Raw genomic sequence first — 27,543 nt, forward strand, 5'->3', positions numbered from 1 at the left:
CGATATAACTTTTACTCGATAGAGAAATTAAACTATCGCGATAGACCTCGCCGCTCTTGTCCTCTTAAAAAAAAAAAAGTCAGCCAATCCAAATTAAGTAGCGCAGAGCCGAACCAATCACAGCCGCAGCGTCACGTCACGTGACTTGTTACGTACAGCACAAGTGCCAAGCCGCACATGTGTATTTGTTTGGGAAGCAGCCAGCGACCGTACCGCCCGGGTAATGGAGGAAATGAGTGTGCCGACTAGAAAAATCAACCGAGCGTGACCGAAGAGAAAACAGATGATGGTTCCAATGCCGGAGAGATTGTCGAACGGAAGAGCCATAGAAGTTCCATAGTGTTAAGGTATTTCGGCTATTTCAAGTCTGACAAAAAACAGAGTAGCGTGCACTGTAAATTGTGCCGAAAGCAAGTCTGGAAATACAATAAACTGGTGCATGCGTCACACTGTGCGCCACGTTATTGTTTCGGTGAAATGAATTTCTACAATACTGTTACTGTTAATTCTACTCTCTGCAGTGTTTAAATGCTTACATATACACACAGTTACTGTCCGTCCACACATACGACTCGGTTCTGCTTCTATGCCCCAGCTTTGTTTACTTTTTCCCACCGAGGCTTCTAGACTTCTGATTGGCCAACATTTCTGCACGGTTAGGAATCTAGCTCCACCTGCTGCTTTGGCATGTTCATAGCAGCGTTTTCCTTCATTTCTGCCTTTATGTGTGGACGGGATTATTTTTTAAAACGAAAACGGAAAATCTCCGTTTTCAAAAATACCCGTGTACGTGTGGACGTAGCCTCAGTCTCTGACTGGAAGCGCTAATTCGTCATTCGGCTTTTGTCAGACTAAAGTAACTGTTAAAACTGTTTGAAAAGCTCAGCTATACAACAAGGAGAGATTGAGAATTTCCTTTTAGTTCTCAGTTTATTTGATATTGACAAAAGTTAGTCAGTTTTGTCTGTTCTTCTGTAAAACAAACTAAGATTTATTTTTAGAATTAATATTTTGTTTCTAAGTGGAATTGACAATTTAGTAGTCTGTTTCGTTTGTTCTATTTTGAAACTTAAACGCTTTAGCGGCTGCCTTTTGTGTAGTTTGCAATATTTGCCTTTATTTATCTGAAAAAGTCTCATGTTCCTTAAGTACATCTACCCTGTTGAACTTATTATGGGAAATAAATATTTAAATAAAAACAAGCTGCTGATTATTTCACATTTTACTTGTGAGCAAAGGCACATTTAAATCTTACAAATATAGTTATTTGGCTTATATCGTGATAGATATCGTTATCGCCTGAAATGAAAAAAAAAAACATATCGTGATATAAAAAAATCTCATATCGCCCAGCTCTACTTGAAGTACCGCCCTTATTGCCGACATTGAAGTACAGTAGTTTAGGCCTATTTAACACCATATACAGTTTACTTGAGACAAATTTATTTCATATATGAATGTTATTCATTTTAACTGTCAGAATGTGACAAGTGATATCCAGTCCGAAACTTGCTTCCGGGTCCAAACTACTGTACTCTGCATTTATAAAGGCTGTGTTTTTAACATGTTTTAATGCTTTGTATTTTGTTCTATTTCATGTGAACAAGCCCCTCCTAGCATTCTCCTGGCTACTGGGAGTTTCAACAATAGTTTCCGACTCACCAACGGCATCTCCTGGGCCCCCACCGATTCTCTTGGGAGCCTCCGATTCATGGATGCTGGCTGGGATTGCGACACGACGGCACTGCAGAAAAGGCCTGTGGTTTTACCATCAGCATACAGTGCCCTGCCGTCTTTGCAGTTTTAAGGCTCAGGGAAACGCTCTTTATGACATGAGTAGCCCCTGCTGCCCCTATCCGGACTGAGAGACGGGAGCAAAGAGGAGCAAACGACAGCAGATCCAACAGCCTGTGAGTGAAAATTTCCAAAACCAACATTATCCACAGGGGAGGTAGACTTCATTCAGGGAAAGAGAGAAAACCCACTGAAACAGCTGTTTCTGAACTTATTTTTCCATCACAACCCTCAGTTCAGTCAGCAGCCCAGCTGCCCTCTGTTCAGTCAGCCACACCACCACGTTACACCTCCACCACAATCGTCTCCGCTCACCGCGGGTCAGCCCTTAGCTCTGCTCTCTGTAGCTCAGTCTTCAGTCCCGCTACCGATTTACTCAGGAACAAATAAAATACTGGAAAAAGCCAAACAATAACATTTTTAAGTTATCTAAGTAACTTATACATCATGTTTAACCTGAGTAGTGAAAGATGCCGGTGGGTTTGAAAGCAATTTGCCGGGAGTCTGGTGTTCTCACCGGCTCTAGTGAGCCTTGCCCCCGGCTAGCTGTCGAGCTAGTGGGTAACAGACGTCTCCAAAAACGTCGGAGCGCTTTTGAAAATATGTGGTGTCTTGATAAACTGAGCAGATATTTGAGGTTGGCACAGCTACATTCTCACCTGAAAATATGTTAAACGTTTATTTTGTGACCCAGAAAGAATAATAAGAGTAATATTAAAACTAACTAGCTGCCGCCATTGTTGGAAACTGAGCTGGGCTGCGCTATGAATTCTGGGACACAGTTTCTTCTTCTTTGGGGTTTAACGACAGCTGGCATCCTTGTACATGCAGTGCTGCCATCTTCTGTTTCAGTCCGTTATTACACTCTTAAATCCTAGTACTTATTCCTGCGTCTTTTGGGATCTTACAAGGCTACAAACGACGCGTCGACTATTAAATTAGTCGTCGACGATTTTGATAGTCGACGTAATCGTGACTAGTCGACTAATCGTGGCAGCCCTATTGTCAATTACTTCCAGCTGTGTTCCCCACGTGTGTAATCTCCCTGTGTTCTCTGAGTGTATTTAAGTTGTGTCTTCTTATGTTGTAGTTGTTGGTCCATCTGTTTATCTCCTGTGAATCTACTCTGCCTTGTCCATGTGTTCTCCCTGCTGTCTACCATCATATGCCTCTGCTCACCCTCCTTCATGTTCGTGTTTAGTAGTTTAGTTTTTCCCAGTTCAGATTATCTTTAGTTCTGTTTGCCGTTTTCAACTTATGTTTTATTTTCAATAAACCTCCTTCACATCTCAGCGAATGTCTGCATTTGGATCCTCCTTTATTTTTCCCCACACAGTTCATCCCGCTCGTCTGTGCTGAAACGTCAATTCGATTTCTAAATAATTTTAAGATTTTTTTTGTGAAAGGAAGCACCTTATTACAAGAAATGAACGAGAATGTAAAACAAATTGTAAGTGTCACAGAAATGGCTTATGTATAAAGAAGTTTAATAGATGGTTCCAGCAGTTAAAATGTTCTTGCTTGTACGTTTCTGTGGCCAATATTGTAAGGGTGTGTTTATCTTGTCAGAAAGAACAAGTTTTGTTACACCGCTATTATCGCGAGGTTTGGGCGTGATAGTATAGGCTGTGAGCCCACGTTTAATAATCACGCTAAGGAGTCCAGCGAGCTATCTGCAAAGGCCTGGTTAGTCTACCAGCGGTACAAGGTATTTGTCATTTGCCATAACTGTATTGTGATATTGTAAAAATTTGTAATGTATGGTGTTCTAATTATTTTATGTTTTAATTTAGAATGCACAAGACTGTAAAGCTATTCTTCTAGGACCTCCGAAGTGGCAGGCGGCCACGAGGTAATTTTCGTTGTTAAAGCACAAGTGTTAATTTTGATAGACTGAAGCGCTTAAAGTCTTTGTGTTTTATGTTTGTAGTTTTCACGGCGTTCAATAAATGCAGCGAAGCGCCCGTCTTGAAGAAGCCGTGCCTGTGTTGTCATTTCGGAGTTACAGTGAAAACTCGCCCTAGCCAGCGCCGGTGAGAAGCTAATTACGAAGACGGCAGCTGCAGAGAGCGACGGTGAACTGGAGCGACACAAGAGGGCGCCATTGCATAAGCTCACCGTTCTCAAGCAGCCAAGCACAGCGGCAACAACGTTGTACAACTGGAGTAAGGTGGAAATTAATAAGGGACAGTGTTAAATGTAGAATAATAGTGGTTTAAGTCAAGTTTAAAGAGCCACAATAAGTTTCTATAATACATTTGTCAAAGTTTATTTATTTCTACTGTACTTCAAGGTGATGCTTTGTAGTTTGGTGAATAGTTCTGTGTGCTTGCTTAAGGTCAAAGTTTGAGTGAAGTTTACAAGGTCCTTTAAGAAAAGGTGCACTTAAAGTATACAGTATTTGAAATCTGAACACAGTGCGCTTAATGACATTTAACTAGACTCCCGAGATGGTTGACAAAGATCTCGAAGAGCACCATGCTGTATCACTTACCGAAGTGGAAGAAAATGATGATGAACAAATTACAGAACTACAGACTGTTCGTAAAAGTGAAAGAGTAAGAACACTAACAGAAAAGGGTAAAGAGCTTCAAGAGAAGAAACTCAAAGGCCTCCAACACAGATATGCTGTTGTTTTTGAAAAATGGAGATATGAAGCAAGATTGAGCAAAGTAATATTAAGAAATGAAGTTTCCGAGAGTGAATTGAATGAGCTCATCAACAATGTAAATGTTGCCTGCAAAGATGTACAAACCATTTATGAACAAATACGGCAAACACAAACTCCTGATGCAGATGAAAGACGCAAAGTGGATGCATGTACGTCACTTTCCTTGTTCATTGTCAGAAGAGCTGAAAAACACTTACAAGGAGACCTTGCAGATGGTGATGAAGAGCCATGGCCAGACGTTGGATCATGCTTAGGATCTGAAAGTACTAAATCAAGGTCAAAATCACGAAGGTCTAAAAGTGGTTCAAGCCAGTCATACTCACAAACAATTAAAAGAATAGAAGCAGAGGCTGAGGCAGCTGCGTGTCAGGAAATATTAGCAGTAATGGAGGATCAAGAAAGGGAAGCAGCTGAACTAAAAAAGTTGGAACTTGAAAACTTGGAAAGGCAACAAACAATGGAGGAGCAGCGCAGAAAGATTGAACGCTTGGAAGAGGTTAAAAAATTTAATGCTGCAAGAGCTAAAGTAAAGGTTTATGCAGAAGCTGAAAGTATTTCAGAAAGTCGTAGTTTAGTGCGCAGTATCAAAACTGAGAGCGAAACCTCAGCAATCCCTGCTCCACCACAAGTTCCCTCTCAAGCTCCAAATACAATCCAAGCCCATAATGCCACAAACCCTGCATTTGTTCCACATACTCCCACAGTCATAAACCAAGCCCAACAAAACCCTGGTGTGCAACCTAAGGGCACCACAGGCCAAGCAGGAAACGCATCAAGTCCGCCATTTATCCCTAAAGCAACACAAGCTGCCGCTTCAGCAACTCATCCACAGCCAAACTTGGATCTAGTCGGCATACTAGCAGACGCAATAAGTGCTAATCGTCTTCCAACTCCGGAACCTGCACTGTTCACTGGTGACCCTTTAAAGTTCAAGGACTGGCAGTTGTCATTTGAGACCTTGATTGAAAGAAAAAACATTCCAAAGAACGAAAGACTCTATTATCTCAGGAAGTACCTTGGTGGACCCGCAAAGAGAGTGGTTGAAGGATTTCTCCTAGTGGGCACAGATGAAGCGTATGATGCAGCTTGGGAAGTGCTGGAAAGGCGCTTTGGAGATCTGTTCACTATAGGAAAATGCTTCAGAGACAAACTTCACAGTTGGCCTAAAATAAGCTCCAAGGATGGAAGTGAGTTGAGAGAGTTTGCCGACTTCCTTAGAAGTTGTGAAGCTGCGATGTCACACATAAAGACATTAGAGGTTCTCAATGACTGTATGGAAATTCAGAAACTCTTGCTGAAACTTCCTGACTGGTTGACAACAAGATGGAATCGCGCAGCGATGAAAATAAGAAAAACCCTTAATGGAGAATATCCATCATTTCACATGTTTACGGACTTTGTATCCACTGAAGCAGACCTAGCATGTGACCCCATAGCTTCAATGCAAGCACTCAAGGGTTTGGAAATCAGTAAACCCAAACACTCACGCAGCCAAGTCGTTCAAGCTAAAACATTAACCGCAACTTCAAGTCACTTAACCACCTCAAGTCACATAAATCCCATGACCTGCCTTTACTGCAAAAGAAATGGTCACACACTGGATAAATGCTTCAAATTCATGGAAAAATCAGTCCAGGATCGTATCAAGTTTGTACAAGCAGAAAGGCTGTGTTTTGGATGTTTGAAGGGGGGACATCATTCTAAAAAGTGTGATAAAAGGAATACGTGTGAGAAATGCCAGAAGAAGCATCCCACGTGTCTACATGATGACAAGTTTGTGGAGCGTAAAAGGATAATGCCTGCACTGAATGATAACTCTCGAGACAAGGACGAAGGAGATGAACCAGCAACCGCAATCTCTAATAGAGTAACTCAAGTAACTTCGAGCACACTGACATCCTCCATTCTACCTGTCTGGGTTTCATCAAAAAATCACCCAGACAGAGAAGTTCTAGTGTATGCCCTCCTCGATTCTCAGAGCGATACATCCTTTATCTTGGATGAAGTAGCCCAGGGTCTCGACACAGATAAGAGTAAGGCTCATCTAAGACTATCGACCATGTCCGCCAAGTCAACAGTCATACCATGTGAGAAACTGGTAAATCTTCAAGTTAGAGGCTACAAGCAGGAAAAGAGAATTACATTGCCACCGGTCTATACAAGAGAATTCATCCCTGTGAACAGATCACACATCCCGACGTCTGAAACTGCTTTGAATTGGCCTCACCTCGAAAGGCTGGCAGATAGGTTACCTCCAATGCTTGAATGCGAAGTTGGTCTGCTTCTCGGCTATAACTGTCAGCAAGCCCTTCTTCCACGGGAAGTCATTGCAGGTGAGGAGAATCAGCCTTACGCACAGCTAACTGATCTCGGCTGGAGCATAGTTGGTTGTACGTCTCAAGTTCAAAATCACAATGATGATATTGGCATAAGCCACAGAATCATTGTTCGAGAAGTTACTCCTGCAGTACAACAAGCAGTTGAACTCAGGCAAGAAGTGCATTTTGTATGCAGAACTCAAGTGAAGGAAGTGGGTCCAGCTGATGTAATAAAGGCTTTGGGATCTGATTTCTCTGAGCATGAAACAGATGACAATCCAGTCTCTCAGGAAGACATTTTGTTCATGTCAAAGGTGACTAAAGGCATAAGGCAAAAGGAAAACGGTCACTATGAACTCCCATTGCCACTCAAAACCGACGACCCGAATCTTCCAAACAACAAACAATGTGCTGAGCATAGACTGTCGTCGTTGGAACGTCGGCTCAGAAGAGATGAGAAATACTATGAGGATTACGTCAAGTTCATGGACGACATCATAACCCGTGGAGACGCAGAGAAGGTCCCAGAGCAAGAACTGGATAAGGAGGCAGCATGGTATATACCACACCATGGAGTATACCACCCCCACAAACCTGAGAAGATACGTGTGGTTTTTGATTGTTCGGCCCGTTTCCAGGGGACATCTCTTAACGATCACCTTCTGACTGGACCAGATCTTACCAACGCACTGATTGGAGTGTTATGTCGATTCAGAAAGGGCCCCATCGCCATCATGTGTGACGTGGAGAGGATGTTCCACCAATTCCACGTCATCAAGGAGCATCAAGACTATTTGAGGTTTCTTTGGTGGGACAAAGGCGATTTAAACTCTGAGCCTTCAGTGTACAGGATGAGAGTGCATCTTTTTGGAGCAGCTTCATCTCCCGGATGCTGCCATTTCGGACTCAAACATATTGCTTCTCAAGGTAGAAACAGATTCAGCGAAAAGACTATTGAGTTCATCCAAAGAGGTTTTTACGTCGATGACGGACTCGCTAGTGTGACATCAACAGTCGAAGCCATACAGTTGGTAAACGAGTCAAGGGCACTTTGTAAAACAGGCAACCTACATCTGCATAAGTTTGTGTCAAACGACAAAGAAGTGCTTGCAGCTATTCCCCAAGAGGAACAAGCTAAAGCCAAAGACCAGGACATGGCTCTTGGAGAACTCCACATTGAACGTGCACTTGGAGTGCAATGGTGCATAGAGGCAGATGAATTCCAATTCAGAGTCCAAGTTAAAGACAACCCATTGACAAGGAGAGGGGTGCTCTCGATTGTTGCTTCAGTCTTTGATCCCCTTGGGTTCGTTGCCCCATTCATATTAATTGGAAAGCAGATACTCCAAACGTTGTGCAAGGACAAAGTTAATTGGGACGAGGATCTCCCAGATCACATTCTACCACAATGGGAAGCATGGTTGCGAGACCTGCCCAAGTTGGCAGCTCTGAAGATCCCACGAAGCTACTCGCAAGATGCGGACATTGTGCAGTACGAATTGCACAGTTTCTCGGATGCGAGCCTCAGTGGTTATGGCGCATGTTCATATCTCAGAGCAAAAGGTAGAGAAGGACAGGTCAGTTGTGCACTCGTCATGGGCAAGGCAAGAGTAACGCCCATTAAGCAAACAACCATCCCAAGGCTCGAACTGTCATCGGCCGTGACTTCAGTTCGCATTGCAGATGTGATCAAACGAGAACTAGACATCCAAAATCTACAGGAATATTATTGGACAGATTCACAAGTCGTATTAGCATACATAAATAATGATGCTAAAAGATTTCACACATTTGTCGCCAATCGAATTCAACGAATAAGACAAAGCACAAGTCCTGGGAAATGGCAGCACGTCAGCTCAGAGGAAAATCCAGCTGATCAGGCCTCAAGAGGTTTAAATGCTACTCAGCTGAAAGATTCAAACTGGTTGAAAGGTCCCGATTTTCTTTGGAAACAAGAGCTTCCAGTCAAAGAGGAAATGGTGGGAGAGGTTGAAGAAATGGATCCTGAAGTCCGTAAAGGCTATACGCACACTGTACATTCGAAGGAAGCAAACCCAGTGCTAGAGCGTTTAAAGAAGTTCTCCAGTTGGTCGAGAGCTATCAAGGCCATTGCCAGGCTCAGGCGATTCATCAAAGAGTACAAGGGTGTTCAACGAAGAACGAACAAAGTGACAGATCTTGAAGAAAGAAAAGACACAGAATTATTCATCATCAAGCTAGTGCAAAGAGACATCTTTACTGAGGAAATACAGAAGATCAGATCTCAAGGAGAAAATTCTCTGCACAAGCGCAGCAGACTAAGGCAGTTGAATGCCTTTTTGGACAAGTCGGATGTTCTCAGGGTAGGAGGAAGATTATCTCAATCAACTTTACACTATGATGTAAAACATCCTGCAATTCTCCCCAAGGAGTCCCATGTGTCAGCCCTCCTCGTCAAACACTACCATGAAGGTGTACATCACCAGGGAAGAGGGATGACAATAAATGAATTGCGGGCAAATGGGATATGGATTTTAGGATGTGGGAGTGTTGTTTCTTCACACATTTACCATTGTGTTAAGTGCAGAAGATACAGAAAGGCTACAAATGTCCAACAGATGTCAGATTTGCCAGAAGTGAGAACAGAAACAGCACCTCCTTTCACGTATTGTGGCGTCGACTGTTTCGGGCCATTCATGGTAAAGGAAGGAAGAAAGGAAGTCAAAAGGTATGGACTACTGTTCACGTGTTTATGTTCACGAGCTGTGCACATTGAAACACTAGATGACTTATCGACAGATGCCTTCATGAACGCTCTTCGAGTTCTGATAGCCATAAGAGGTCCTGTCCGGCAATTAAGATGCGACCAAGGGACAAACTTTATGGGCGCCAAAAGAGAACTTTTGGAGTTAATGAAGGATATGGATCAAGGACCACAAAGAGCTATGGGTTGTGAATTTGTGGTGAACGTTCCGGCAGCTAGCCACATGGGGGGCGTCTGGGAACGTCAAATTCGGACAGTACGAAGTGTACTGACAGCGATGCTGGACAAGTTCTCAAACAGACTCGATACAGCTAGTCTAAGAACACTGCTTTACAAGACAATGGCCATCATTAACAGCAGACCTTTAAGTGTTGAGTATCTCAATGATCCCTTGGGACCAGAGCCACTAACTCCCAATCACATATTAACGATGAAATCTTCGGTTATTCTTCCACCTCCAGGAGAGTTTTGCAGAGAGGATTTGTACTTGAATAAAAGATGGAAAAGAGTACAATTTCTGGCAAATGAGTTTTGGCAAAGGTGGAGGCGAGAGTATCTGTTAAATCTCCAGCGGCGACAGAAGTGGCAGAACGTCTCACGAAACCTGCGAGTAAATGACATTGTGATACTGCAGGATGATAATGCTCCAAGATGTAAATGGAAACTTGCTCTAATAGTAGAGGCTATAGAGAGCTCAGATGGCAAGGTTCGAAAGGTGAAGCTCAAGACCAGTGAAACTACCTTTGACGGGGGGAAACCACGGACAAGGCTGATATATCTGGAAAGACCTGTTCACAAGTTAGTGACTTTACTGGAGACTGACATGCAAAGTGAAACAGACTCTAATGTTGACACTCATTAGAAAATCACATTGCAAACAATGAGTGATTTTGGTGGGAGTGTAAGTGTCACAGAAATGGCTTATGTATAAAGAAGTTTAATAGATGGTTCCAGCAGTTAAAATGTTCTTGCTTGTACGTTTCTGTGGCCAATATTGTAAGGGTGTGTTTATCTTGTCAGAAAGAACAAGTTTTGTTACACCGCTATTATCGCGAGGTTTGGGCGTGATAGTATAGGCTGTGAGCCCACGTTTAATAATCACGCTAAGGAGTCCAGCGAGCTATCTGCAAAGGCCTGGTTAGTCTACCAGCGGTACAAGGTATTTGTCATTTGCCATAACTGTATTGTGATATTGTAAAAATTTGTAATGTATGGTGTTCTAATTATTTTATGTTTTAATTTAGAATGCACAAGACTGTAAAGCTATTCTTCTAGGACCTCCGAAGTGGCAGGCGGCCACGAGGTAATTTTCGTTGTTAAAGCACAAGTGTTAATTTTGATAGACTGAAGCGCTTAAAGTCTTTGTGTTTTATGTTTGTAGTTTTCACGGCGTTCAATAAATGCAGCGAAGCGCCCGTCTTGAAGAAGCCGTGCCTGTGTTGTCATTTCGGAGTTACACAAATTAACCCGCTTTATAAAACTGGGTCGTTGTTATGACCACAGTTATTAAATGTTACTAATTAACCCGTATGCAGATTCCAGGTTTCTTAAATATATCACTATATTATGTGATGCACAATGTTTCCTTGTTTATCTAAAAACAAATGAATTAAACTGTGTTTATATTGATATTTGGCTTCAATTTTAAAAACCTATGAGTTCAACCCTTTGTGCACTGTGCAACTGAAAGATACGTGAATACTAATTTACTTTTTCAAAAGTGGGCGTTGTATATACTGTAATATTTCTATTAATGACATGTTAGAGAATTTGATTAATGCTGCTGGCATAGAGAGAGGAAAAGAATAAATGCTAAATATTGATGGGTGCCACTAAAATAATAACAGACAATTATCAAAACACATGTGAAATGTACATAAATTTTTTTAGTGAGGTACCTCATGTGGTGTGGCAGCAGGTATACCTTGTACTTCTGTATATTAATAAATATCTCTGTTATTATAGATTGATGCCACAGTGATTGATTTCATGGATGACAAGACCCTGTCTGGTTACATCCCAACATATGGTGATCGGATAGCTGCCAGACGGTTCTGCTTGGAAAACAGTGGTGCAAGTACTAAGGAATCAAGAAAAAATTCATTGCTCGAAAAATTGAAGGAAAAGATGGGAATCAATGAAAATGAGAAGAAACCTGATCATGAGGATGCATTCGTTTCTAAAAGAAAAAGAACATATGCAAAAAACAACAAATGGGCTGAGAAAAAGACTCGAAAAATTGAGTTATGGTGTATCCCTGATGGTAAGCAAGTGAGAAAGCGTAGAGGAGGAGGAACAAGGACCTTTGATATGCCCAAAGACTCCAAAAAAGCTGACATATTACAGTATGCTAAAGATCTTTTCTTTCCTAGTGGAAAAAGCAAATTTGGAAGATGGGAGCTCAGTCATGACATATTAGACTATCAAGAAGAGGCTGTATTTATGGAACTCCAAAGTGTTCAAAATTAAATAAATAAATAGGACATGATGAAATAAATAACTATGTGAATAAATAAGACACAGATATGTAATACGAGAATGATATTGTGAAATAATGGAACACATTTTGAAAAAAAAAGCTTGTTATTGTGAAATATATTGCATTCTGCTATATAAATTTACTTATTATTGTGAAATATTATTTCATGGTCATTATTTTTCACAATAACAGAGATTATTCCTGAGGCATTTTATTTATTTCCAGCCGTTTTAAATCCAAAATGTCCTTTTTTCAAAGTCAGTCTTTATTTCAAAGTCCCGTTTTTCCCGATGGCCTATTTATTTCATAATGCGACTTTTCAGCAGAATCACTTTGTCTGTTAATCAGTGTGAGTGGGTTGGACCTTTGCTCCTATTGGCTGATCGTTTACCATCGACTAGTTTTCCTGGATACCTGCTCCGCGGACGGCTGCCACAGCTAGCAAAAACGTGCTAGGTCAAAAGTCACGGAAGATGGCGGACTGGTGTGAACTTCAGTCACTTCTGCTCATTTTAGCCGATCAGATAGAGAGGGATCATTTACCAGTAGATACTGTTTTGAGTCGTTTAGATGACGTTTCTGAAATGCTTGGGATGATAATTGCTCTTCAAGATGTTAGCATCGATGACAACATTGTCGAAAGTTTAAGATCAATTCAGCACCGTGTTCATTTGGAATACGCCGAGGAAGAACTGTCTTCAAATGTTGGTCGTCCACGTCTTGAAATCCCGGCTGCAGCACTCAGGACTTTATCATCGGGGTAATTGCCGATATGTTTTCTGTGTCTCCGAGCACAATTAGGAGAATGACGGAGGAAGGTCCAAGGTAAGTTTACGGTGTAATTTAACACCTGCGTGAGTCTGTACAGAGCATTATTTAGATGTTGACCTTAATTATGACGTTTAAAATATTATCGCTTTTTTTATTGTGACTGTCTAAACCTAGTGGGGTAGCTACGGCTAAAGCTATCGGCGCCATCTCGGCGTTGAGACACGTTTAGCCAGTGGAGCCTATACGAACCTTTTACACAGAGAGAAGACCCACCAGCTTTCCACAGGCTACTTACTTATCACATCTTGGTAGAAAGCAGGGTCATTAGTGCTTTAAATAGTACATAGTTGAATGTCTCATTGCTGTTTGCAGCTGATTGTTCTCTGATAACACATAACAAAGTTGATGTTAAGTAGTGGGTTTATTGAAATGGTTTTGTGTATTTCAGCAGCTTTATAAATATCATGCTTTCGCTGGTGTCTTCAGTGAAGCTAAAACAAGAATACATTTACGTCCTTAGTTCTTTCATTATTAATTGGTAAACTTTGTGTTGAGATTTGCTGTTAAACTAAAAAAAAAAAATTATGTGCAGAAAATCTGATAGATATTCTTCTATTGGAGATGAAGACTTGTATGCAAAAGTGCTGGACATTCAGTGTCATCACCCAAATGCCGGTGTTCCAGATCTACTGGCGTTTAGATCAACTGGCGTTAGTCGAACAGATGTGTGGCAGTCTTGCGTTTCAGGAGCTGCTACCGACAAACCAGCACAAAACCGCCAAATGTGTCACCTGTGACACTTGTGAGGTTGTCTCAAACACACTCCGTCAGTCGTGATGCTGTTGAACAACAAAATGTTTAAAAATGTGGCGAGTTTACCTGGTGATATCCTCATGCGCAACGTGATCGCGAAAACGGCAAACAATTAACACCACGCCGATGTTGTTCACAGGACAGCAAGAGTAAACGATCGGGAGACTCTTGTCGTCGTTATCGTCGTTATTTCTCCGATTTCAGCGTTTTTGCTTCACAACTAAAGCGAGCAGTTTACTTTGTGCACTAACGTGGAGTCGAGTCAACCAGCGCCACCTCTGGCCAAGTGCCACAGCCTACAGCCAGATCAACCTGTGACACACATCTGCACCATGTTTGAATTCGTGTCATGCACATTTGTACCTTTCAATTGTGTCTGTTTGTGCGTTATGCAAATAAACCTTTGAAAAGAATGACATGACACTAATATTTCACTAGTGTTGTAACATCACATGTTGTTAGCGTAGTCTGTGTCTTTTCTCTGCGAACAAACATTTTAGAGTTGGTTGTTATATACAGTCTGTATAAGTGTGGTTAATCTAATGATCATTTGTATCATGATGTGATATTTTAATGTTTCCATTAAAAATGACTAGGCATGTTCTCATCACTGTTATGCAATTATGTTTTTTTGAACCGGTATGTACACGATTCTTTCTCCTCAGTAAATCTGTACAGCACCTGGATACTTACCTGAAGCAATGAAGATCTGTCCCATATGCATTACAGTGTTTACAATACAGTCTTTTTGTAGTTGGTAGTACTAAGACATGATCTGTTTGTTAATCAGGATTTCGACTGATGGATTCAATGAGACGAGTCAATCCAGAAGAGGTCATGATGCGACGGTTAACTATTCAGACTGCAAGGCGTCTTCAGTACAGTGTACCAGCACCAAATCACCTTTGGCATATCGATGGAAATCATAAACTAATTCGGTCAGTACTTGCTTCACTTTTCCCTATTCCATTTAAGTAACAGGATGCATGTATAAAATTGTAAAATGAAGCCTTGAGTTTGTAGTTGACAAGTAAATTGATGGCCTGTCTTACATTTTTTTCACACATGCAATTGTAATAAAACAAATGGTTTCTGAGCATAATTGACTGGTTTCACAGCACATTACCACTACACTAATAATTGACTTAGGCTGTTGGCTGTTGACATTGAAATACCTGAAAAACCATAAATGAACAATTTCCCTCACCTTGTCTTACAGCATTGAGCGCCTGTGGAGGGATGTATATGAAATCATCCTTGACCTTTTTTACACAACCTTCACCCAGCTGGAGATTCAAGGACTGCTCAACCCTGGTGAAGAAATTGACTTGTTTGCACAGCACATATGCTTTTTGCATCACATTCAACATCATCTTCAGTCATTCCAGGAAGCATGGAATCAGCATGGACTCAGAACAGCAAACAATCATTCACCCCTGCAACTCTGGTTGCTGCACAGAAAAGAGGGACAAGATTGGTCACAGGTACATGACTGTTTGATTCGTATTTGTTCTTGTATGTAAGTGGAGATTAGTTTATTTCTACTGTTCAAGTTGGTATTAGGGCAGGGCGATATGGCCAAAAATATTTATCACGATATATATTTGAAAATTTGCGATAACGCTATAACTGACGATATAATTGATGCGAGACAAAATACAACTCCACAACATTACTAGCGCAAAAAGACAACCTTCCATTTATTTTCACTTAAACAAGAAGCTGGTTTTTATGTACATTAAAGCTTTATAAAAATGTAACAGTGCAAATGCAAATTCCTTGCTTAAAGTTTAACCAAAAGGCATTTCCAGTAGAAATGGGCTGACATATCCTGAGCATAACCATGTATAATATCCACTGAAGTTAAAAAGAGGTGCTTTGCAACATTAAACTGCAGTGTGCAGTACGCATTTTTCGGACCATAAGGTGCACGGGATTATAAGGCACATTAAGCGAAACAAAGCAGTCAGATAAATCAAACTTTATTAAACTCATTCTTCTTGCTTCCTCCACTTCTGTATCATTGATTCATTAATGTTGAATTCTCTGGCAGCTGCTGTATTCCCATGTTGTTGCAGTATATTAATGACTAACCTTGTATTGTGGATGGATTATCTCAGTTGTTCTCCTGACTGAAGTTTGGTCCGTTTACAGCATCCTGCCATGCGATTGCATTTGTCTCTAACCATGAGGAACCTTCACGTTAACTTTTATAAGTGGAAAAGTGTTAGTGTTCGTCCTCCAGCTTCACTGTTTATGTTATGCTAACATAGCTGTGTCGCTAGCGATCACGTAGCACATCATTCTATACCAGCTAGCCCAACTTCAGTAACCCTACAAACGTCACTGCTGTTTAGTTTCCTGTCTTCATTTATGTTGGAAGTGATAGCAGAGCTGTATGTTTGAATTTTTTCAGAAATCTCTCAGTCAGAACATGCAATATCATGCTTAGGTAACTAGCGAAACAACAACAACAATAACAACAATCTTTATTTATAGAGCACATTAAAAGCCAGGGGCATGCCAAAGTGCTTTACATAAAACAATAAAATGATTTACACTAAAACATCGGAGTCATATAAGTGTGGGATTATGTTCACAGGTAAAAACCACTAATAGGAATAATCTATAGCACACAGCTATAGCAAAGTAGAACTGTACCATCATACACAGTGATAGAGAACATAGACAACGCAACAATAAAATAATAAAAATAATTAGCGCTATAACGTCAGAGTCATATAAGTGTGAGATTATGTTCACAGGTAAAAACCACTAATAAGAATAAACTATAGCACACAGCTATAGCAGAGTAAAGCTGTACCATCAAACACAGTGATAGAAAACATTGACAGCGCAGGACAACGCAAAACAACCAGACACATTAATAGAATAACTCACTAGAAGCGAGGCGAGAATCTAACTAGTAGAAAAAGCAAGTTCAAACAAATGTGTTTTAAGCCGTGATTTAAAAGATTGAATAGAATCAGATGCCTGGATGCCAATCGGGAGATTGTTCCACAGCTCAGGTGCAGCTAGAGCAAACGCTCGATCACCTCTAGACTTCAAGCGAGATCTGGGCTGAACCAACAATGACTGTGAGGAAGATCTTAAGGCCCTCGTAGGAAGATATGAATTTAAGAGTTCCTTAAGATAACTTGGCCCTGTGTTATTAGTAATTTTAAAAGTAAACAACAGAATTTTAAATTGAATACGAAATTTCACAGGCAACCAGTGCAGATCAGCAAGGACGGGAGTGATGTGAGCAAACTTCTTAGTTTTAGTTAGAATGCGTGCAGCGGCATTCTGGACTGTCTGTAATCTATGTAAAAGGGAAGAGTGGAGACCATAATAAAGTGAATTACAGTAATCTAGTCTTGACGTTACAAAGGCATGGATAAGCTTTTCCAAGTCATTGTGCGGGATGTAGTGTTTGGCCTTGGAAATAAGGCGAAGTTGGTAGAAACTAGATCTGACGACAGCGGATACTTGTTTATCAAGTTTAAATGAGCTGTCAAGTAGCACACCCAAATTCCTAACAGTGTCAGGGAAAGAACTAGTGAGGAAGCCAAAAGCATCATGAAGTTTGGCACGAAGAGCGTCACTGCCAAAGATCATAATTTCAGTTTTCTTATCGTTAAGGATAAGAAAATTTGCCAGAAGCCATTGCTTGACCTCACACATGCACTCTCGAAAGTTACTCACAGACATAGCTAGATCATCATTCAGCTCAAAATAGATCTGGATGTCATCGGCATAATAGTGAAAGGCAATGTGGTATTTCTCAAAAATGACACTTAAAGGAAGCATATACAGTGAGAACAGGGTAGGGCCTAACACAGATCCCTGTTGAAACTAGCGAGCTAACTTCCGCTAGCTTCCTGCTAACTTCTAACTCCGTTAAATGTAATAAATTTTGTTTTCATGGATGCCTGGAAGTTAAACTTCATAGTTACACCTGGTAAAGCAGCAATGCTGATCGTTTTATTAAAGATGAAAGAATTTAGACAGTTTTTAACTCTCAGTGATGCTGCAGTGTTGTTTGACCTGAAAAAGACGGAGTTTAGGACCCAGATTACTCCCAGATTTAAGAGCATCTTAGTCCGACAAATACGACAATAACGACGGCCGCTTGCATGTTCTGCAAAAAAATGTGCTTTGTCGTGTATCTGACGGACAAACACCAAACCAGTTCCACATCACTGAAGTTGCACCATTTTTACAAACCAATTCTGGTTCATCTGTTTCACTCAACAATCGGCCATGTGCGTATGAAAACAAAGGCACTGCGCATGCGCGTTTTACTCATATTCTATCGCGATATTTCATTATTTAATGATATATTTATTTATTTCATTTTGGCAGTCCTGGCGCCTGGCTCTCATCTTGAAATAATTTTATCTGTCAGCCTCACCCATCAAACTCAGGGGGCGGATATCAATATCAGGGCAATCCTCAATCTGAACTGTAGCTGTTTCAGGTGAGCCACCAAAAAGGACATGGATGATTGCAGGACTTATACCAGACACACACGGTCCACCATGAATGAATGAATGTCCCATTATTCTTCCTAAGATCAAACATAATAAATTCACTTAGCCTAACATTGCAAGGGGGTAAAAACTAGAGATGGACCGATCCGATATTACGTATCGGTATCGGTCCGATACTGACCTAAATTACTGGATCGGATATCGGAGAAAAATAAAAAATGTAATCCGATCCATTAAATATCACGAAAGCACCTCACAAAACTTGCAACACGCCGTAACTCACCTCAGAACGTTAGCACGTCGGAGCAGTATGCATCACGTGATAGAGCGGCTGTGGCATACGGGACCTGTGGGTGGTCTGGATAGCATTTGGAGCTTCGCTAGCAACCTGGCATTTTATCTCCAACAAAGTTATCCCGAGAGAAGTAAAGCAAGTGTGTAAGTCCATCTCTGAATGTTTGTAAAGCATTCCTGCGTTAAGCTTAACAAGCGACTGCCTCTTCTTGCTGCTACTTCAATCATGAAACTGCTTAACGATCAGCTGATCGGCTTTTCTGTCGCGAGTCCGTCTCTCTAGTTTGCTTTTGGCCCACTTTGCACCAGAAAGAGGAAACCAGCGGCTGAACAACAGCGGCACGTTTAAGCTTGATCAGCTGTTGTTAGAATGTATTTAATATTACTTTCTACAGGAGGATCTTTTTCTATGTAGCTGACGCTGGTAACTGTGCAGGGGCGGATCTAGCAAAGTTTAGCCAGGGGGGCCGATAGGGCATTAACAGGGAAAAGGGGGCACAGAGACATACTTTTCTTTCTTATTCTCATTTAAAATGTCTAGCTTTTAATAAATAATTATCTGACACCCAAAGTTTTAATTTGATGCAAAATGAATAGAAGTCCATTACTGTGTATATAGTAACTATTAAGTCTAATATATATATACCCTAGTAAGCTATAGTACTTTTTCCTTTGGGAAGGTACCATCTGTGCAGTCTGCAGTTCTGTTAAAGAAAGATGTTGAATCTATTTAATTATTCTTGAAAAATAATTGATTTCTGTGCATTTTTTTTTCACACTGCATCAAATTAAGGTTGATTACGTCGATTAAGCATCATGAGGTGGAGCGTGAGGGGTGGTTCCCTATTTTTTATTTATTTATTTTTGTTGTTGCTGGGAGTTGGAACCCTATTAGTTAGGTTGCTTAATATTTATGCTAAGTACTCTTTAAAATACCAGAATAGGGAGGATGGTGTAGGTTTAAGTTTATTAGATTGATCAGTATTGCTGAACTATGAAATTTTTTTTTTTTACATACAGGTATAACAGAATAGCTTTAGTGTAGTTGTTGTTTTAAATTTGAGTATGAACTTATACAAAATGCAGCAAGATATTAAAAAACAGTTTTGTTGATTAAAAAACACTATATCGGATTCATATCGGTATCGGCAGATATCCAAATTTATGATATCAGTATCGGACATAAAAAAGTGGTATCGTGCCATCTCTAGTAAAAACAAACAGTTTTGTAACTGTATTCAATCTATTTTTCATCTTTATGGTTACAGTTAGGATAAGGTAACACAAGTAATGCTGTTTCCTTTAGTGCTGCACATGTATTATTTTAAATTACTCTTCCTCTTATTTCTGTACATAACTTTCTTACCTGCCACCAAAAACAAGTCACTCTCAAGCAAGGTCTGAGAAGTGGATGGAGTCAAGTGTTCTGGCTCACCGTCAAACAGTCTTGTAAGATCTGTGTTCCCTGAAAAGAGTACAGCTAGGTTATGTTGCGTATGAGAAATCCAGGCAGTAATTTTAACACAATTAACTCATTTACATAACAAACACATTTTCTTTACATGATGAAATATTCTCTTATTTAATCCACTATACATGTGGCCAGTCTATTTCATACATACATACATATCAAAATTCAAATGCAAACCAGACTGTACTAGAGAAACTGCCTTTGAGAAGAACAATCTCTTCACCCCTTCTCCAACAGCAAAACTTGTGAAGTTTTGGATTAGTCAGTCACTGGATTTCTAATGTTTTCCCAATACAGAAACAATACCTTCCAGTTTGCAGCTGACAGGGCATGCCCACTCTACCTTTGGGGCTTTATAGAGGGAGATAAGTGACCTCCGTTGATCCACAATACTTTCCCGCAAGTCCATTTGCAGGACTACTGCCTTTCTGGTCTCATACTTTGAAAGTAACTTAAACTTGTAGAGCCAGGCTGCTCTGGTTGCATCTTGTTCACATTTTCACTCTGAAAGGTACACATTTGTATGGATCAATCAAAAGAAATAAAATATATGTAATTTTTGCCATTTGTCTGGTATGTTCCCAACTTAATTCCTGTCACTACCTGGTTTTCCCCCTAGAACTGACTTCTCCTCATCTTGATGAGATGCATTTTCCTGTACTACCATATCACTTGATGATTGCTCTGCTCTTGCTGAATTTATGGTGGAGTCCAAGATGATAGCATCTGGTTCCTCTACCCCGCAGGACAGATTCCAGGCATCACTGTTGCTACAGGATGGGACCTCTGACCTTGCTGTTGTACTACGAGTCTGCCTAGCCTGACTTTCAGTAACAGACTGAGGTTCAGCACCACTCAGTGAACTGTGAGAGGGATTGGCAGAGGTTTCAACATCCATCACCAATATATAAAGTGGATTTACTTAGTTACTTACATGCAGCTTGTGGGGATAGGTTAATTGGATAATCCAAATTGCCACTAGGTGTGAATGTGCGAGTGAATGTGAGTGTGAATGGTTGTCTGTCCCTGTGTGTTGGCCCTGCGACAGACTGGCGACCTGTCCAGGGTGTACCCTGCCTCTCGCCCTATGACAGCTGGGATAGGCTCCAGCGCCCCCCGCGACCCTGAAAAGGATAAGCGGAAGCGAATGGATGGATGGATGGATTTACTTAGTTTCCACACTGTATACTAAAATATACAGAAAATCAAAGATGTTCCTTACTTTGTGCATTTAGTGATGTGGTTTTTCATTTTATTTAAAGGAATGTTAATGTCACATTTCAGGCATTTTGTGGGGGGTCCTTGTTGCTGGAGGGTTGTCAGGCTCTACAGAGAATATGGAGAAAAAAAAAAGAATATATACGTATGTATATGTACATCTGGTGCATGCTGTTATAAAAATATTTTGACAGTTCTGCAATTGCATTTGTCAACATGTGAGCAGCAGAAACAAATTGTAAACACAAAATGACATCTCCTTCTACACCTTTTCTAACAATTGCTTACATACGCATTCAGAACCATTATTACTCATATGCAGTCATGTTTCTAACCAGCTGACAGCTAAAGTGATTTGACACATAGTTGAGCTCTGCTAGTCATTTGAACTAGTTTATTAATACATGCAAATAATATATTGTGACCCTAGTCATTACTCACGTCTTCCAAATCAATACTTTTCTGCAGTGGCCTTATATAGATCAAAGCTTGTCCAATTCCACTCAATGGACTGCGGAGATATCGCACTGTATATCCAGTGTCTGGGCTTGGGATTGTGCACAGTTTACGACTTCGTGTTGTACTCGAGATTCTCAGCAGTTCAAACCCTCCTGTGTCTTTTAGCTGAGGGAAGGTATCCTCAATCTTTGCCTTGACCACTTCTGGGTCATCATCCCTTCCTGTAAAACACATTACTTACTGTACATTACAACAAAAAATGGTACACATAAGAGTAAAAAGGTAGTTAAACTAAATCTTGAAATATTATCAAATGACATGTAGCATCATCTTGGAATGAAATCTGTTTCTCTCCAAGTCCAGCTGCTGCTAGGTCAAATTTGACTGCTTTAGCTGGCACTGTGTCTGACATATGATCATGTAAACAGAAGGTGTGTGTGTAAATGGAGCGGCATGCTTTCTTGGAAGATTGCGGGGTCAGAGATGAAAGTGGTGCTGAGGAAGGCCTCGCTCTGTAAGGGGGCAAACAGTCTTGCGACTTCAGCTTTAAAAAGAGAAAAACAATATTAAAAAAAAATTCTAAAAGCTTAGATTAATTGCTATTTAATTTGCAAGCATTTTACCCGCTTACAAAATCACTACATTGAAATAAAATTGCTTTCCTTTCGTTCACATAGATTACTTGACTTCCGTATTAGCAGAGAAGATAAGACACTTTAAAACAGTCATGATTAACTCTTACCTACAACTATGTAAATAGTGATACAGACATTAACCCAGAAAACGATTATCTTCTCTTACCTAATTTATTGATTTCTTTGCTATGATATAAACAGTATAAAAATATGTGATTGAACTGATTAAAAAGCAAATTTTTGGCAGACAGACAGAATAACAAAGCAGTAATAACATCGTTACTTACCCTGAACCGCATTTCGTGGAGTGGAGATAGCTGTGATAGCATTAGCATCTGCTAACGTTAACACTGTGCTGTTTTGATGAGAACTTGGACCAGGGACTGCTTCATCTCCAGTACGCTGCTGCAATACTCTCTCAGACTGAGGTGAAGACATACAATCTAAGCGGTTAGCAACTTCTCTGAGTAACTCAGAAACTGACTTGTCTCCTGCAGCCATGCCCTTCACAAGCATTGATACACCTGTAACGTGTTTTACACTTGTCCGTGCCTTAACTTTATTTCGAGCTGCATACGCCGTCTGCGTAGGAGACGCATTGCACCATTAAACCTAAATTGACACTTCATCTGCTATTAGTTATGTCTGAGTAAAGGAGCAACCAATCACACAACTGGCTCCGCCCTGTCTTTCTTGATTGACAGACAAAGTGATTCTGCTGAAAAGTCGCATTATGAAATAAATAGGCCATTGGGAAAAACGGGATTTTGAAATAAAGACTGACTTTGAAAAAAGCACATTTTGGATTAAAAACAGCTGGAAATAAATAAAATGCCTCAGGAATAATCTCTGTTATTGTGAAAAATAATGACCATGAAATAATATTTCACAATAATAAGTACATTTATATAGCAAAATGCAATATATTTCACAATAACAAGCTTTTTTTTTCAAAATGTGTTCCATTATTTCACAATATCATTCTCGCATTATATATGTGTCTTATTTATTCACATAGTTATTTATTTCATCATGTCCTATTTATTTATTTAATTTTGAACACTTTGGAGTTCCATATGTATTTGATGAAGATATCACAGTTGGAGAACTCTACTCAGCACTTAAAATGGGAATGTTGAGATTTTACTTGTGCACAGGAAGATTTTCCAATGATGAAGATGATGAAGAAGTTTATGATAGAGGGAAAACACATGTAAACAATGTTACACAACTAACTGACTCACATCATGGAGATGAAGAAGCTTCTCACACTGTTGTGATCTCATCATCAGAATCTAGGAATGCTGATGAAGATGTATTATTAGACACATCTAAGGTAATGATCTGATCGTTCAGCCTGACGTCACTAGCCGTGTCTGGGCCTAAACTCTGCTGCAGGTCCATATATCAAATGATCACTGTGGCATTACTGAGAGTTAAAACACTGTCTTAAGTCTTTCATCTTTAATAAAATGATCAGCGTTCTGCTCTACCAGGTGTAACAACTGAGTTTAACGTCCAGGCATCCATGAAAATGGAATTTATGACATTTAACGGAGTTAGAAGTTAGCAGGAAGTTAACTCGCTAGCTTCCATCTAAATACAATATAGCATGTCCTGACTGCGGGGTTTTGGAAACAAATTAAAACGTACAGCTCTGTTATCACTTCCAACATAAATGAAGACAGAAAACTTAACAGCAGTGACGTTTGTAGGGTTACTGAAGTTGGGCTAGCTGGTATATAATGATGTGCTACGTGACCGCTAGCGACACAGCCATGTTAGCATAATATAAACAAGCTAACTTTTTTCCACTCGATAAAAGTTAACGTGAGTGTTCTCGGTGGTCAGGAACAAATGTAATCGCATGGCAGGATGCTGTAAAAGGACCAAACTTCAGCCAGGAGAACAACTGAGATAATCCATCCACAATACGAGGTTAGTCATTCATATACTGCTGCATGGGCTGGGCTGTAGTTACATCCTAAGGTTTTAAAAACTGAGCTTAAATAAATGATTAGTGGTAATAAAAGCCGAGGGAGGTCAACAGTGATCACTGACTGTTTTAGGAGCTTTTTGAGATTAAATAGAAGAAAATACAAAGCATTAAACATGTTAACAACACAAAAGCCATATTAAACGCAGACTACTTTAGGCCCGGAAGTAGGATTTGTCACGTCATCACTTAATAATCGGATTGGACCCTACCTTGGAGAGCCTCTGCCTTGTCAACTTGATGACACTGTAATAGATGAACCATTCCTGCAGTTTGAGGAAGATGATCTGGTCATCACATCCATTACACTTCCTCCAACAAACACAGCAGTCAGTAGTCCAGATACATCTATAAGCAATGAAGCAATAAGCTCTGCAGGTTCATATGATGTTGTCTGCGTTACCATCAAACTTCACAGGGGTACTATTCTGGAGGAGATGATCAGTCAGTTCAACGATCCAGCACTCCTCATACACCCTCTAAAATACACCTACATTGATTTAAAAAAAAAGTCGCACACAAACAATTAATCCAAAAACCAGCATATGCCGCAGAGAAAATGTCCTTAGTTGCAAGGACTTCCTAAAAGAAGCTTTTCAAAGCCCACAAGATGTCCTACTAATGTATGAAGATAAAAAGCCAACAACGAGAAAGCTTTTGTTCACACCTGTGGATGGACTGGCACGATGACCTGTGGCACACACATGCGGCCCTCTTCTGGAACTACCATGGACATACACATCCTACCCAGGACTACGAAATGAACTGGACAATGTTTTGGCTGCTAAAAGCTCTTATGAATTCAGCATAGCTTGATTAAAGTCCATCATGTTTAAACCAAAGAATGAAAGGTTTGCACTAAGAGTGACGGGCTACGAAGCTATAAAGTTTCTTAAACCCACAAAATGGGAACACATCATTGTATAAAAAAGAAAGAGCTTAGATTTCAGGGAAGTGTTTTATTAGTAACCCCCCCCCCCCCAAAAAAAAAAAAAAAACAACCTTTTTTTCATATTTATTTTAAAGAAAATGTGGATAACATCAATTTGTTTCCACCATGAAAATTGTAAATTTTCATACTTAAAAGTTTTACTAGTTTAAATGTTAATTAATTATGTTTAATAAGTTCATATGGTTAGCAGCAAGAGATGAACTATGCTTATTATAAGTTCTTATCATGTGTCAAGGTCATTTCCACAGGTCTGTGGTACAGTTTTGTAGGATACAAGATGTCTGCTAGAGGGGATGTTTTGTTTAGTAATAATTCAACAGATTGAATAATTTCTATGCTGTGGTGTGCTGGGGGAGCAGCACAGCAAAGAAGGACTCATCCAGGCTGGAGAAACTGATCAGGAAGGCTAGCTCTGTGGTCGGCATGAAGCTGGACACTCTGGTGACAGTGGCAGAGAAAAGGACATTAAAGAAACTGATGGACATTATGAACAATGCTGGGCATCCTCTGCACACGGCCATAAACAATCAGAAGAGTCTGTTCAGTGACAGGTTGCTTCTCCCCAAGACAAGAACTAACAGACTTAAAAACTCCTTTGTCCCACACGCCATCAGACTGTTTAACTCCTCTCTGGAGGGGAGAGGGAGGGGAAACAGGAGGACAAAGGAGGGGGGAACAACTAAGCTGTAGTGCCTCTTCACCTCACTGTACAATACCTTGTGCAATACTTTTTGTAAATAGTCAGCAGTGCAATAGACTCAATACTTGAAATGTGCAATTCACTTGTATTTTTATTTTTTATTCCTATTTATTCTATTTATCCCCTTTGTATATTTTATTTATATTTGTCTCTGTATTTATATATGTGTGTGTGTGTGTATATATATATATATATATATATAACAATTCTGTAACTGTAACTTCGGTCGTTGCTGTGCTTTTTGGAAGTCGAATTTCCCAGAGGAACCCACCCGAGGGATTAATAAAGTTCTATCTTATCTTATCTTATCTTATCTTATATTAATTATTTTCAAGTATCTTTTTTTTTTTTACCTTTCCACCAGTCATTTGTTTAGAACATATTTTAAGGGAATAACTTTGGAAGGCAATGTGTTTGATGCAATAGTTGACTGGAATAAAAGACACAGGAAATTGGCACATAAGTTAAGTTTTGTAGTGTTTACCAAGAGTCTGTGTTTTCTTCTCCTTGAGCACAAATAAAAGGGAGGTTAACATCTAACAGTGTTTGTTAATTATTAAATAATGCAGAATTTTTATATTTGCCAGTTTACAAGAAACTGTTCGTGGGTGAATAACAGTTGCACAATGTGTTCAGTAAAATTGAAAACAATATTTCATGAATGAGAATGTATAGGATCAGCAGTTTAAAAAAATATGTTTTCGACAGTCTTAAAACAGAAATCAGATATAATAGAAATCCAGTTAAAAAATAATTGGAAATGCCAAAAGGTAGCGATTATTCAATGCATGTCTTTCTACTGATTTATTTTTAAAACATTTTGCATATTCAAGCATTTACGTCAATGTTCTCATTTCAATTAATAAACAGGTTTCAGATGTTTTCTTTAGATGGGAAGCAAACACCTGTTTTTTGCATAAATGTCAAAATGTTAAAAAATAGAAAAGCAATACTAATACAAGGACCTGCTTTAATTTTGATTCTTCACTGGAGTACACAGATTTGGTTAAATATATTTAGACATGCTTGCTTGCTACTATCTTGAACCGAAAATCCAAACAAAATAATAATGATTGTCTTTTCTATTGTTTATTGCACAAATAAAACATTGTACCAAAAAACATGTGCGTAAAAAGTCCCAAAGCCCAATTATATTTAGGTTTATAAGTCCTTCAGTATATAGGCTCTCAGGAAGAGATACAGTTCAATGGATTCATCTGCTGTGCTTGGTGGAAGTAAGAAGTTCTCTGACACTATAAGGCAACACAAGCTAAAAACGGTTTCATCACAGGTATAAGGTCCTCTCTGTTGGCATTCTTGCTTACAAGCATCCACTGCCTCCAAAGAGATGAGGGATGGTGTACATGAGAATCAGACGTCCACTTGGAGCAACTGGATTTCTGCTTCTGCGTATTATGTGGGTGTTCCACATATGTGCAACTTGCTGCAGCTCTTCCTATTAAATATTAAAAATTTAAAAATCTTATATCAGTAAAAGAACACATTTCTCTTGGCTCAACATGTTACCCAAAAGCACCACACAGTGACAGTCAGAAAAACTCAACAACAAGAATAACAGTGGTAGACACGTGATACTGTGGAAAATTTAAAGTAATTATTAAACGTGAATTGTTTTAGACAGTGTGATTTTATGTTTCTGGTCAGTGAAATATGCATTTTTTCATATCCTGAACACAGTGATAATAGGGATGGTGTTAAAGAAAACTTTTTATTCT

At 39.8% G+C, this 27,543-nt stretch overlaps 3 protein-coding genes across 3 annotated transcripts; all 3 read left to right on the forward strand.

Annotated features, from left to right (window-relative positions):
• Nucleotides 1-4,152: 4,152 nt before the first annotated feature.
• LOC146701567 (uncharacterized) lies at nucleotides 4,153-6,253 on the forward strand. Its single transcript, XM_085468883.1, has 2 exons — nucleotides 4,153-6,192; nucleotides 6,240-6,253. The coding sequence occupies exons 1-2, from the start codon at nucleotides 4,245-4,247 to the stop codon at nucleotides 6,251-6,253; spliced, it is 1,962 nt and encodes a 653-aa protein (XP_085325009.1). The 5' UTR covers nucleotides 4,153-4,244.
• On the forward strand, nucleotides 6,186-10,977 carry LOC146701568 (uncharacterized). The gene is made up of 2 exons (XM_085467872.1): nucleotides 6,186-10,829; nucleotides 10,908-10,977. The coding sequence occupies exon 1, from the start codon at nucleotides 6,261-6,263 to the stop codon at nucleotides 10,386-10,388; it is 4,128 nt and encodes a 1,375-aa protein (XP_085323998.1). The 5' UTR covers nucleotides 6,186-6,260; the 3' UTR covers nucleotides 10,389-10,829; nucleotides 10,908-10,977.
• Nucleotides 10,407-24,685, forward strand: LOC146701569 (uncharacterized). Its single transcript, XM_085468884.1, has 4 exons — nucleotides 10,407-10,427; nucleotides 11,492-11,981; nucleotides 23,230-23,500; nucleotides 24,355-24,685. Exons 1-4 carry the CDS (start codon nucleotides 10,407-10,409, stop codon nucleotides 24,683-24,685), a joined length of 1,113 nt encoding a protein of 370 aa, XP_085325010.1.
• The last annotated feature ends 2,858 nt before the right edge of the window (nucleotides 24,686-27,543 follow it).

Source organism: Copadichromis virginalis, linkage group LG9, assembly GCF_057382275.1.
Source record: "Copadichromis virginalis isolate Kocher_CV1m ecotype Utaka linkage group LG9, C_Virginalis_male_GT1.1, whole genome shotgun sequence".
NCBI classification, from domain to species: domain Eukaryota; kingdom Metazoa; phylum Chordata; class Actinopteri; order Cichliformes; family Cichlidae; genus Copadichromis; species Copadichromis virginalis.